Source organism: Xiphophorus maculatus, chromosome 3 (assembly GCF_002775205.1).
Source record: "Xiphophorus maculatus strain JP 163 A chromosome 3, X_maculatus-5.0-male, whole genome shotgun sequence".
Classification (NCBI taxonomy): Eukaryota; Metazoa; Chordata; class Actinopteri; order Cyprinodontiformes; family Poeciliidae; genus Xiphophorus; species Xiphophorus maculatus.
In genome coordinates this window covers 26672239-26686721 of record NC_036445.1, presented here as the reverse complement: position 1 = coordinate 26686721, position 14483 = coordinate 26672239, and the positions used below count along the sequence as shown (strand labels likewise).

At 39.9% G+C, this 14483-nt stretch overlaps 1 protein-coding gene across 2 annotated transcripts; it reads right to left on the bottom strand.

Moving 5' to 3' along the window:
• Positions 1–286: 286 nt before the first annotated feature.
• On the bottom strand, positions 287–13948 carry trhr (thyrotropin releasing hormone receptor). Of its 2 annotated transcripts, XM_023330116.1 has the most exons (3): positions 13685–13948; positions 12713–13563; positions 287–3064 (listed from the first exon to the last, which is right to left on the bottom strand). In XM_023330116.1, exons 2-3 carry the CDS (start codon positions 13517–13519, stop codon positions 2621–2623), a joined length of 1251 nt encoding a protein of 416 aa, XP_023185884.1. In that variant the 5' UTR covers positions 13520–13563; positions 13685–13948; the 3' UTR covers positions 287–2620. The 2 variants fall into 2 exon arrangements, with proteins under 2 accessions (XP_023185884.1, XP_005809721.1); XM_005809664.2 differs by having other exon boundaries at positions 12713–13948.
• Between the last annotated feature and the right edge of the window lie 535 nt (positions 13949–14483).

Sequence of the window (14483 nt, the reverse complement as noted above, 5' to 3'; positions counted from 1 at the left end):
ATTTTCTTACACCCTTGTCCCTAGTGGGGTCGGGAAGTGCTGGTGTCTATCTCCAGCTAACGTTCAGGGCGAAAGGCGGGGTCACCTTGGACAGGTCTCCAGTCTGTTGCAGGGCAACACAGAGACAGACAGGACAAACAACCATGCACACACACACTCACACCTAGGGAGAATTTAGAGAGACCAATTAACCTGACAGTCATGTTTTTGGACTGTGGGAGGAAGCCAGAGTACCCGGAGAGAACCCACGCATGCACAGGGAGAACACGCAAACTCCATGCAGAAAGACCCCGGGCTGGGTAAATGAGTACGTTTAAGGAATTTATTTTTATGTTTATATGTTTATGCACAATTTTGTCCTGTTGTGGATTTGAAGAAGCCACAAAAATATACATTTGTGCCGCCAATTGTATTTTTTTAAATTGTGATCATTCTTCAACAAGAACAAGTCAAACACATCCTAAAAAAGCCTTAAATTTGATTAGAATTTTGTACCAATGATGAATGCTTGTGAACTTTTTCCATGGTGTTGTATTTATTTATTTTTTTTCTGTTTGACGCAGTTCTAACTCATTGAAATAAAGCAATCTCAGCTAAATGGACAAAACATTTAACTGGAATGTCAATAGACTAAATCCTCTGTGTTTTACAAGGAGAACATTTTTTTAATTACCTTCAACTAGCTGAAGTATTCATTATATTTCAAAATTCTACCAAAGCTAATTAGTTTTAAGGCATCAAAATTTTAATCTTGATGAAAAGTTCTCGAAAGGTTCTGCATTACGTTTTCATGTGAGGCAGTTAAAACGCAACATCTGCGTCTGATTCTGTATTAAATAAAACATTATCCGTCACAACACCTTTTAGCTCCGGAGTTTCTTTCTCATTAGCTCAGTGAATAATGCATGTATTGGAAATTGATTTTATTTATTTTTTTATTTAAAAAAATCTGCAAAGCAGACTTGGTGGCAGTGGTGCTTTCCCCCGGCTTGGTGCATCAAACGTGCAGAGTGTGTAAATGATGTTCGCCTAAGGTCAAACATTGGACTGTAAACCCAGAAAAGGGAAGTGAATGCATAAGTGCCTTGAGCAACACTCTTTCAGGGGTGTATTAAAAAGTTCAGAGGATTAGACGAGATTCCCAACAATGTAGTGGTTTAAATCGTTGCTTCTTATTAAATAAGCCACACACCACCTAACTTATCTGTGCAAACTACTCCATCGGTATGAACAAACTACTCCATTGGTATGAACAAACTACTCCATTGGTATGAACAAACTACTCCATTGGTATGAACAAACTACTCCATCGGTATGAACAAACTACTCCATCGGTATGAACAAACTACTCCCATACTGTGGTGATTAATACTGAATGCAATTCAACAGGGGGATCAAAAAACTAAAGACAAACTTTTCTGGGTTCCAAAATGCAAAAACTGTTGCCTAATGATAATTTGGATACTGAGAAGAAAAAAAAAAGGACATGTTATTTTATGGACTGTTTTGGGAGATTTGTGTAGCTGTAGTGGTAGTCGGCCAATTGGAAGAGATTATTTAAACCAAAGGATCTTTTGGAACCAATAAAATTACGATTCTGTAGTTGGTAAATCCTCCCCTACGTATGTGTTCAGTATTAGCATCTGCAAATGGTCCTATGGTTTTATCTGATGCTGAGGAAATGTCACACATTGGGTGGGGGAAACAAGATTTTTGTTGTAGCAGTGCAACTGAAAAGTATGAGTGTTTATAAAGCTGAAACATCACATAAAAAGGCCCCCAGGTGTTCGCTGTGGACCACTCTATAGCGACCATAGTCATCAATTCATTCGTCCATGTGTAAGATGAATGGCAGGATAGGCTAAAGAGGTGACCAGCTTTAACCAAACTGGTCATGTCGTTGCTAAATTTTGCCAGTGGAATCTCTAAATATCTATTTCAAAGGAAAATTTTAACTGTGTTTTACAGAAGAGTGTTGCACAGTGGCCCAGTGCCTCAAAGCAAGGAGTTCCTCAGTTCAAATTGCAGCTGGGGTCTTTTCAGTGTGGAATTAGCTTGTTCTCCCTGTGCATGTGTAGATTACCTCCCAAGTTCCTCACACATCCCAAAAACATGCATGATGGGGTAATTGGGCTGTCTGAATTCCCCGTAGGTAAGAGTATATGTCTGTATCTTTTAACATCCCTTTGTTTCCTGTTTATCACGAATAATAGGCAACGTACTCCACAAACACCCTCCAAATATGAAGTGGCTCTAAAAAATAGATTGATGGATTATTGTACAACAGAGTTGCTGTGTGCATTAACTCCTCTAATCAGTAATCTTCCAGGTTTTCCCCATAGTCATCTCATATGAGGCTTTCTCTGAATAACTAAGCATAACTGCATATACCCTCTATTTTGGATTACGCAAAATTGTTCTCTTAATTTATTGTGTGCAAAATATTCAAAGCCCACAAAACATGACAGCAAATGGACTTTAGTTTCATCGAACAACATATGAACAAGAGAGAGAACTCAAGCTGGACATGTCGGCGCGCCTTCAACTTAAACCTGACTAAACTCAACAATACGTTCAGTTGGAATCCGATATCTACTCTGGGCACAAAAGTTGTCTCTACTCAGGCATTCACTTCTCTGCCAGAGAACGAGGCATCCACCACGTACTGCACCTTTTTGGCACTCGGTAAGATTCCGGCTGGCATGCACTGGTCGCACGGCGAGTGCAGCTCGTCCATTTCCGTCGTGAAGTGGTCCGGGCTTTCCCCGTTGGACGTCTCCTTGATGACGCTGTAGGTGAGAGCCACGCTGTAGGACGCGGGCTTCTCCGTGCGCTGGGGGCCGCAGTGGCACAGCTTCTTGAAGGCGGTGCGGAACTTTTGCGACATGGCGTTGTAGATCACCGGATTGATGGCGCTGTTTAGGTAGATGCAGAGACGGCAGAAGAGCAGGAACCAGGTGTCCAGGTAGGGTTTGCCTAGGAAGGAGTTGACCACCACTAAGGTCCGGTAGGGCATCCAGAGCAGGGCGAACAGGACGACGACCACGGCAAGCATCTTCGTCACCTGGTAAAACATCAGTCGGTCAACATGGGTTAGAACGGACAGGAAGAGGGCTGAAAAATAAGAAATGGCAAGCAAGACGTTTTACCCAAGGTATCTGCTCATTAGGAAGTAGTCTCTTTACACATGGTGGAGCAACAGAAAATGTTATTCGGTACAATGCCAAGCAAAGGCATTCAACGTCCTTCAACTTTGTCAAATTTTGTCATTTTGAAACCACAAACCTCAAAGTATTTAAGAGCTTTGCTTGTGATAGACCAATAAAAAGTTGTACATATTAGTGAAGTGGAGGGAAAACACTCATGGCTTGCAACATTTGTTAAAAAGAAGAATCTAAAACCACCAATTGTTTCAAAGCCGTCAATCCCTCACCCAATCAAAGAGTATGGCACTACTGACTGACGTGGCTGAACACTTAAACCGATAGAAGAAAGTTAATCAAAGGAAAGGGCAGTAGGCCCACGGTAACTCCACTGAGATCAATCTGTTGAGTGGACAGTTATACACTCCACAAAGGTTGGCATTAAAGAAGACTGAGAAGAAGAAAAAAACATTGTTGAAAGAAAGAAAGTTTTCAAGACACCAAAGAAGGAAGGCACTCCAGTCGAATGGATCAAAATGTAACTTTTTAAAATTAATGGCAAGACTTGTCAGTTTCTGTTTACAGATACAGAATTAACTGTTAAAATAAAACTATAATAATCAGTGTCTGCCAACCACGAATGTAAATAATCTGCAATACAGGGATTAATGGTTAATATATGTATTTTATAATGATATTTCCTTGATGTGGGCACTTTGGATGTGAAGACCCAGGCATCTATTTATTGCAACATCTTGCATCTATTTGCCCCATACATCCAGTTGCTTCCTAAAACCATGTGTTTTCATCTAAGCCTATCCTATCAAATCCAGTCAGGTGTCGATAATGCCCGGCTCTCTGTGTCTAATGCTCCTGATTGGTTGTAATGACTGGCTGCTGGTTGCTCCGGCAACTTTCTGTCACCGCGTTCGCTTCATCCCTGATGCCTGCAGCTATGCCCTCTGACGCCTAAAAATGCAATTTTGTCTCGTCTTGATTCGTTCACACACACCCCACTGTTCTCATTCTTAAACAATCGTATGCAAATTGGAGCAGCCAGAAGGGTTTCCTTCTGAAAATAAAACTAATAATTCCAATTTTACAACCTGAAATAGTATCTGAAATAAGTCATTAGCTTGTAGTTGCAAACGCTTTAATACCTCATAGGCGTTTTAGTTTTTGTCACGTTAAATCTGTAAACTAAATATATTTTCTGAGGCTTTACTTGGTAGACTAAACATTTTTATTAAGTGTAATAATTGTGTAGTGGAAAGAAACTCTTACGTGGTTTTCAAATTAGCTTTAGAAATAAAAATCTAACAAAATAGCTCAAACTGTGTAACCATTTAACTGGGATTTAGGCTTAACCTTTGACTAGGTCATTCTAACCTGTGAGCGGACTAATGTGTTTTCTGATGCCTCAAAATACAACATCTGTGTAACATTACCTGAGGAAAATTGGTTATGTCACGTCATGTCTTGTCCACTTTTAGCGACTTCAGTATATCACATGTCAGGTAGTGAGTAAAGTAGCGAAAATTTCCAGTGCAAAGTGAATGTCCACTTGTCAAGTACATGTCCCCAACATGTAATAGTTCATTTATTACGCTATTTCTGAAAAGCATTGCCATTTACATCCAATATTTATTTGTTCTTTTTCTCAAAAATACATGATTTTGTTAAATTTGCCAGGATTTACAATCACACGGCAGTTCAGATTTTGAATATATGTGGCTAATTTTCAAGTCCTTCTCTGCAGATTTCTTACACTACCAGATGTCCAAAAGGAGATTTTCCCACTCACATGAACGTGTCATCAGCAGGCATTTGGATATTAGACTATAGCACCTCCGTGTCCTCATAACTTTATGTTAAATAAACATTAAAAAAGTTAGCTTAAAGGCAACATCCTCAAAATCTGATTAGGTTTATTTTATAGTTCCTGTTCGACTAATCAGTACATTTTAAATAATGATGAACTCACACAGAAATTGAATCTATATCTAAGGTAACAGTTTTAGTAAAAATATCCAGACAGTATCACATGTTTCTGGTTATTACACAGCAAAACAAACCTGTGATGATTTTTGAAAGAGGTCAAAAAAGGACTTTCTGTCCTTGAAAAAATCTGATTTTATGCAGCACACAGCTTAGGTAACTGACAGCAAGGTAGACTGGAGTTGCTTATCAGTAAAAAGGCATGCCGCCTGTCATGCTAATGCTTTTTACTCTGTTTGGTCCTGTCAGAAGTACAGTAAAAGCATGCCTGGGGAATGATAATGAGGTGAGGGTTATAGACAGTAACCAATAACGTTTTTGAGTGTGTCAAAAAAAAAGAAAAAAAACACGAAATGTTTAATTCATCTGACAGCTTTTCATGAGTTAGAATAGAAAGTGCATCACTGATGTACGTTTAAATGAATGACACAGAACTCTTAAAGAGCAACTCTTGACTTGTTTGCATTCTATCATGTCAGGACCACAGAAATTAATTTGTTTCATAGGGGTTTTATGTAAAAGACCAATACAAAAGGGCACATAAATGATATAGACGAGTTTTGTTTTTATAAATAAACTATCCAAATAGTGAATACTTACAAGCACATTTTGCTGCAAATACAGTTTCACTTTTTTGCATTATGTCTCCTGCTTTGCCCGTTTAAATATACCGTTTTTTTTTAGGTAGACAGATGCTTTTATTTGCCCATTGTTTGTAAAATACATTAAAACATACGACGACCCCGACCCTTTGCAAGTGCAAGAACTTCGAGTCAGTTGGGAAGATATTCAACAAAGTGGAGAAGTGAATTCAATACATTTTGGTCCAGAAGCCCATTTGTGAGGTCAGACACTGATGTCATTTTATTGGGTTAAAGCCAGAACCCTGTGCACAAGGTTTTTTCACACCAGAACTCACTCAGCCATGTCCTTATGGACACGGCTTTACGCGCTGGTGCAGGAAAGGGGCCATCTCTAAACAGTTGGGACCGTGACCAAGTTCAACTGCTGTAAAACAGCCCCCCCTCATTATGACTAGACCTGACACAATGAAGTCATGCAAGTCACCTGGCTCTTACAAACCCATATTTTTCCATTAAACCTCCGGAAAAAAAAGCATTACGGAGAACCCGTCTCTACTGCTCCAGTGCTGCCCTGCTTTACACTATGGCCCTGGTGATGTAAGGTTTAAATGCGGCTTCTGGGCCAAAGTAACCAACTCCTCAAAGCTCTCTTTGCGCTGCTTTAGAGCTAATCTGACGGCCACGGGAAATGTGTAAATTTGTAGTTTATTTGACATTGCAGAAAGTTGGCGACCATGTGCCTTCAGCATCTGCTGACCCCTCTCTGTGGTTTTACATGAGCTCCCTCACCGTGACACCGAGTTGCTGTCATTCCCAATCACTTCCAGTTTGTTCTAATTCCACCAAAAGCAGACTGTGGAATTTCTCCAGTCGTGGTTAAATTTCACAACTACGACCACAGCTCAAAGCTTAAATTTCGCATAGCTTTAGAGAGCGACTCATCCTGTTAGAAGTGTTTGCCGAATCAGTCTCTATATGCTTAGGTGTTGGAATAAGCATGTAATGTGAAGCCAATTTCTCGAACTTGTGCAGTTGAAAGTGTTTATAAAAGTTTGATTTTCTTCTAGTTTTAATAATACTTGCGCATTGGAGTCGAGGCACTTCCACACAAATAAGACATCACTCTCTTATTTTTTCACATTAAAAGATCAAATTTTAGGACTCCAGTGCCCTATAAGTTCCAAGTGGTCTGATAATTATCCAAAAAGATCAAAAAGTAGGGCCTGCTGGCATTTTCAATTTCTGGAATTCAGCATGCTGAGTTGAGTGAAGCACCTGCCTAGTTTAGGATGACTATATAGAATGTTACTAATGAGCAATTGCTGCAACAGTAGGGTGTGTGTTGTGTTGATATTGTAGCAGTGTTGCACATGTATGATATATTTGGAAACTCTGGCGGTCACTCAGTAAAACCTCCCCAACCATCTTTAAAAAGACGGAGCAGTAAGTCACTTTTTCAGTTTCCCTTCTGAAGTTCTCCTGGAATGTTTGCTCCACGTGGAATAGACTCTCTTTCTTATCCAGAATCTTACCGAAGCCTTTGACAACACGCAATTAATCCAATCCCTTCATGTCATTATGATGGAGACATCAAAAACTGTTCCTTTGACATCGCTTGGTCCACACAAGGGAAATGTTTTTCACCCTTTTATGTGACAGTGTGGAGAATAAAACCAACAATGGTGCTCGTTTTTAAGAAATACAAGAACTATTAGGACACAAAAAAAAAACTGCACTGAACTCATGGTGAGAAATCCTTTCATTGTACCGTTTTGGTTTTCCTTTTGGTATTAGCAGACAGCACACACACCAGCATTATTTCCCCTATCAAAGTTTAGGGAAAACTGCATATCTCACAGAGGAACTGAATTAGACTAGAAATAATACCAATATGGGTGTCGAATCGGGTGTGACATTCATCAATTTGGAGAAGCATGTCCAAGTCCAAGCTGAGTCGAACCAATAAGCCAACTCTACTTTTTTAAATTCACCCTCGTCCATATTTTAACCTACACTTTGTTGGCAAAATAATCCAAATTGGCTTTTTTTTTTTATTAATATATGTATATTACCTCAGCAAATCATATTGATAAGGAGTTCTATAGAGGCTGTGCAATGTGGTGTGATGATAGGAGGAAAGTATTGTGATTAGTCAGCACTGCTCTGTTTGTGTCTCAGCTGATTGGCCACTCAATCAGGGCTTCTTTGTTCGTTCCTGAGCCCCAGCGGATCTCTACGGTATCTGCTCAATGGTATTTATCCAGCGGGAATTAAGGACACTGATACATGGATCCCTTGCTAAAAGGCTCGCAAGCAATCAACGTCACAGTTTTTATCAAGAAAGTTTTAAAAGCAGATCATTTGATGTCTAATGTAAATCGTTTACTTGAACACGTAAAAGCACACAGGTAAAAGGCAAATCCTCATCACTTCTTGACCTTTAAGTAACGTCGTCACGTGGCTGGGATGGGCCGCCGCGCGTGTCCACCACGAGCAAGTTAATGCTGATAAACAGAATTTGTCAGCTAAAGTGATGGTGGAGAAAAAAAAAGAAAAGTCAGCCTAAAGCCTGTTTGAGTTAGGGTTAACTGATTTGACTATCCAGCTAAGCATGGAGCTCCCTCAGGGGACCCCACCCTCTTCATTCCAGGAAGGCGTCAAACCTCATCTGATAAACAAACGTCTCCCGCCGCTGACTGTCTGAGACAGCCTGGTGGGTTTTTGCCCTTCGAGCTTTCTGCTTCGTTTTAAAGAGAGTGGTAAAAATATAATAAAAACGACACTACTGGAGGAGTGAGTTTTGTTGTTTGGTTTTTTAAGAAGGATAAAATGATAGACTTGGACCAGGGTTTGGCTCCTATCTAGCAGGGTGTTCAGAGAAAGTGAACATGATGAATAAAAAGCAGACATACTTTGAACTTACACCACTGTCTTTTCACTTAAAGTTAAAAATAGATACCAAGAAGAGGGGCTGGCATAGTGTTAAAGCCTCACAAATGCTGGAACTACTACTGGAACGGGGATTGGGTGGTTTTAAACAAAGACTGGCTCACAAATTTGCCACAATTGGTTTTGTTAGAGAAGAAGTGAACATATGTCCAGGTTGATACATCTTCAATACTCTGTAAGGAATAAAAGACATATTAGGATGGTAAAACTAGGTTGTAATAATGTCAGCTTTAATGGGTCTCCAGCATGACTTTAGTTCAAACTAAAATAATTTTGTTCACCTAAAGCAACAGTCTGCAACCTTTACACCTCTAAAATTTGCTTAGAGTCACAAACGCAACACGACTCTTTAAAACAAAATAGCTCGTTTTCATGCCATCTGTACAAGAAATTTGCTTAGCCTTTTAAAACTACATAGCAACAATTAAATTTTTGTTTTGAGATTGAACACTTCCTTAAATGGGACGTTTAGTTTTACGTAAAACTACGTCAAGAAAGAACATAGTTTTGCTTGACGGTGACAAAACAAATTTACTTTACGAGAAGAGTAATCATTACACTGTAAACGTCATTTATTTTGTGTGTGGAAATGTCATGCCTGAAGATGCCTCGGAAAAAAACTGCTGAAGCGATTCTTTTTTATTGTGTTCACATTTTAAGACATTGCTCAGTTTATTAGCAAGTTACTAAGAGCCACAGTGGGCCATCTAAAGAGCCACACGTGTCTCCAGAGCCACAGGTTGAAGACCTCTGACCTAAGCTAACGGTAATCTTTCACCTGGTAAGTAGCCAGCGCAAGCTAGCGCTTTGTTTATTCACACGGAAGAATTAATCGCAAAATCATTCATGTAGTGTTATTTACTGAGGTGTGCCGTTTGCAATCAGAATTGAAATGGTTATAACCAAAAGTCATGCCTCAGAACAATGTTTAAAGTTGAACTGTTGCCTTAGCTGAAGGAATCACTTCTCTTTTTATTGCACACGACTGAACGATGCTAATGATTTATATCACGGTAATTACAGTTAAAGTTAACAAAGAATGTGTGTTGTAGTTTAAATTTATATGGCAAATTCTCTCTTTATCTACACAAAATGCATCCAGAAGGCCTACAGAAATTAAAAAGTGCTGCCTTTTGTAGTGCAGGCTTTCAGCATTCTCTTTATACCCCATGGTTCCTGCAGTTGAAATGTGAATTTTGTAATTTGTTGCATCTGGGTTGAATTATTATTTTTTTGCTTGAGTGTATAAAATCTTTCTGAAAGTGAACAATGCGTCCTGGTTTAGTTTTCAAATGACAAATTACAGTTATACCAAAGTAAAATTGGAGGATTGTGGCTGGGTTCTTCCAGCTGAATATAAGAAAAAGTTAGAAAGCAGGAAAATGTAAAATAATATGTTCTAAAAAGAAAATCTATTACTTTTAGCTGACACTTCCCTCAGCTACCTGTCTTTGCAAATATGGCATTCAGCCTTCAGTAAAAGAGGCCAAACAAGCGGTGACTAAAATAGAAATAGCATCGGTGCTGAAGAATTGGACTATCAAGGTTCAATAAAATCACAGTTCAGGAACGGATTGCTATCTTCCATCCTATCTCAAAGTGAACATTTTGGGTGTTTCGTTTCTAAAATCCCCTTGCAACTCGCTCATATGGGAGGGATTATTGTGTTTTAAATTCTCCCAGGTGTGACCTTATCCAAAAAGCCCAGGTTAAGTCGTTTTGGCTTAGAGCTGAGGCGTTGTGTGACCGCCTGGACTTATTGATGTTTTTTTCAAGTGGAAACGTCAAAATAATTGCACACAGCTAAACGGATGGCCTTCTCATATCAGAGTCCTGATATGCAATTTTTTTAAGGTTATTTCATATTTATTTATTAATTTGGGACAGAATAAATTTATTGATGCTTCACACATTTTCCGTCGTCTGTGATAGTAGATTTGATTATTGTATATAACATCGTGGGGGATTGTTCATAAAGAGCTTTTTTGAATCCCTATTCCTTGTCAGAAACCATTTGAAAGCAAAACATTTTCATAATAGAAAAGAGAAACTCTATAAAGTAAAAAAAATGTGCGTACAGAGAATGAAAAGTGTTCATTTAAAATGAATTGTATTAAAGAAATTATATTGCATATCATTTACTAAGCTTAATACAGATCTAGCATATTATGACATGCCTAATGTGTGTGTGCCTAATGTAGTTAATCAGTAGGTGAACTTATTGGCATAACCCCACAAGATCTGATATTTATAGATCTATTTTTATTACTGTTTCAGGTCAGGGAGTAATTTTCTTCATTAGCCCAGCATATATTAAAAATTGAAAATGTTTGGCCTTATTTTCTACCCTAATTTAGCCAAAGCCAATAAAAAATAAAGTCAAGTTTATTTAAAATAAATTATTTGCATGGAGGTTTTTAAATCGTTATTAAAGGACAGTATTAAAAACAAACAGCTAAACTACAACCAACTAAATTAGCTAAACTGAAATGATCAGGATCATTTTGCTAATATTGAGGTGCAGTCCACGTCAATAAGAAACAAAATAAGGAACTGGTGTGTGATAAAGAGAAAAATCCATTCTAACAATGTGGTGTGTGTAGTCTCTCCCTGAACCCCACAGCTAAGATGTGTTCATTAGCAGGTAGTTAATCAGGATCAAGGAGCTCAGCTTGCTACTTGATTCGGTATTAGCATTAGTGCGGTCGCTAAGCTAATGTAAGCTAGATAGATACAAACTTTTATTCCTGCTGAATCTTTCTCAGCTACAGGTTGTATAATGGCTCTTAACTTTTACTAAGCAACTATATTTAGTCACAATATAACCTCTTAAATCTATTTATCTACATTACCACTCTCTGCTAGACACCAAGCACGTCTTCGCTAACATTCTGAACAAAAAACAATTACTAAAGTTACTAGAATGTGAGCATTATGAAACATTACCTTTACAAACTAACGCATTTTATTCAAAATTCTATTATTTTAATGTTAAACATATTTATTTCTCTCCAAAATTCCTTTTGGCAGCGTAGCTTGACAGCAAGAGTAGCTTAGCACTAGCGCTATCGCTACACCAGATGAAACTTTAACGTAGAAACCTTTTTTAAGCCACAAGTCTTATGATGGATTCTCAAAGTTATTATGTTGCTATATTAATTTATTATTTTATAAGCCTTAAAACCATATCAGCTTTACTCCAAAAAATACTAAAGAAGAGCCATGGACGTTTGAAAATGTTTTGGGTCAAACCAAAATACTAATTTTGAATAGTTTTGCCAAAACAAAAGTAGCTAGCATCAAAATTCAACACTTAATTAATGAGCTTTACGTTATGAGCATTACATGTAGAATCTACAGTAATATACCTTGTTACAAATGTACTCAATTTAATTGGCTAATATTTAGAACTATCCAAAATGACGGCTTGCAGTGAAGTTTGACAGGCATTAATTAGCACTATCTGATGCTTTATGATATTAATAATGCAGCCACCGTTATTGAGATGACGGTATATTTGTGGCACTTATGTACAAAACCATATCACGATGGATTAACATCCACTGCAAGACTCCACCAACTATCCGACATATTTGTTATTATTATTTTTACAAGAATTTAGCTTAATTTGTGATTTGCTAACAAATTAAAGAAATGAACATGGTCGGAATTTGTTATTGAACATTTCTCCCTTTTTTGTGGGAGTGTTTGGGAGTCATTTTATTGGCTAATTTTTTAACTCTCTCCAATTATTTATTTAGTGTGCCAGACTTTTTGGGTGTAATGCCTTTTGCCGCTTAGAGTAAACTCCTAAGGAGTCACAAAATACAAATTACACTAACTTTTGCGCATCTGTTTTCTTTTCTCCCCCTAATTGAAGAACACACGAAAGACCCCCTGAGAGGATAAGAACGCGCTCAATCGACATTTTGTTCCGGTTGTTGGAAACAATGGTTTGCCCACCTGACCTGTGGCACCTGCCGGGGCTCATCCACATCATTACACAGAGTGCGCGCGAGAGAGTAAACAGGTGCCCACCTGTCTGCGCGAGGCAGCCGTGGTGCTGCTGGAGGAGCTGCTGCCGACCATCCTGCCGCCCTGGCTCGCCTCCCTCTTCCACTTCTTGCTGCCGCCCTTCGGGTCGGACGGCAGCGGGTTGAGGAAGAGGATCCTGGCGATCAGCCCGTACAGCACCGTGGCCAGCATGAGGGGCAGCACGTAAAACACGGCGAAATCCGTGAAGTAGATGGGCAGGTAGTGGCTCCTGGACACCTTGTAGGCGCAGGTGAGCAGCGCCACGTTGTCGTACACCAACGTTTTGGTGTCGGACAGAAACAGCCACATGACGCAGTAGACCGAGGTGAGAGCCCACACCAGCATGATGATCTTCTTCGCCCGGGACAAGGTGCACAGGAACTGGGCTTTGATTGGGTGGCAGATGGCGATGTAGCGCTCCACGGTGAAGGCGGTGATGGAGCAGGAGGACGCGTTTATCCCCAGGTACTGGAAGTAGGTGATCCCCAGGCAGCCCGCGTAGCCGTACACCCACTGCCCGCACAGGGCGTCGCTGATGTTGGGCAGCCCGGCGGCCGTCAGGACCATGAGGTCGGCGGCCGCCAGGCTCACCAGGTAGCAGTTGGTGGGAGTTCGCATGTGCTTGGTGGTCAGGACCACCAGGATGACCATGACGTTGCCCACGATCCCCGCGCCGCAGATGAGGGACACCAGGAACACGCTGACCGCCTTGTATTCGAGAGAGTTGTCGGTCCAAACGCCAAGAGTCTGGTTGTCCGGCACCGACGTGTCATTCTCTAGAGTTATGTCATCCACCGTGAGGTTTTCCATTACAGAGAGAGGTTGTGGCTCTGTGCGCTTTGGAAAGAAATCACCTTAAACATTGAAGAAGAAGAAGAAGAAAAAGAAAAAAATACTTTAAGTATCTAACAAAACTGAGGTAGAATAAAATTTCAAAAAATATATATATACAAAAAAAAAGAGAAAAAACCCCACCCCCTCTAATCACGCATTAAAATGCTTCATATCTTCCCTCCTCGTGGAATATATCGTGTGGTGCCAAGCGAAGTCGGTAAATAAATCTCCAGTACGCGTGCCATATGCAGCCAGAAAAAGCTTGCAAAACGCATCAGAGGATGTGCTGCGTGCAGCAGCTCCGCGCCCCGCTCCTGCTGCTCCCGCCTCACTGGTGACTGAGAGGCTTTTCTGCAGAGCCCCTCCGCTCCTGAGAGCCTCACGGTGACGCACTGGGACCACCGACTTCTTCCTCCCAGGACAGGGACTTCCAGACAAATACATAACAACTCGTTGGAAATAATGGTTATAATAAAAATAAATTCACGTCTTGGTACTTTTAAGGGCTCATTTTGATCTTTTTTTTGTGTGTGTGTGTGTGTGTGTGTGTTACTTTTTTTCCAATATCAATCAATACTCTTCTTTTCTCTTTTCTTTTTTTTGCATTAACAACTGAATGGAAAACGGAGCGCGGTTTCATTTAACGCGTCATGCTCCAGCATATTTGTCTCAGTTCAAAAACAACATTACACCCACATGTAGGTAATTAATGTGCAGCTGATAAACACGCTACCCATTAATTACTGGAGAACTTTCCACTCTTTATTGGAGCTGTCAAGATGTAGAATGCTATTGACGTGATTTGCAGCCAGTCCAGAGGGGATTAAATAGAGGCAGATTCGAGGAGTGCACCGATTTATCGCCCCGATTTCCTTAATTTCGGCGTTGGAGATCGGCCGATACTTATATGTGAAACCGATCTTTTCTAACTCAGAATATA

Bases quoted from the DNA above. Each gene is read 5' to 3' on its own strand.
- trhr (XM_005809664.2), bottom strand. From the start codon at position 13,519: ATGGAAAACCTCACGGTGGATGACATAACTCTAGAGAATGACACGTCG. The intron at 3,065-12,712 runs GTGGGCACCTGT...ATGTTTTACCAG, and splicing joins CGGCTGCCTCGCGCAGACAG to GTGACGAAGATGCTTGCCGT.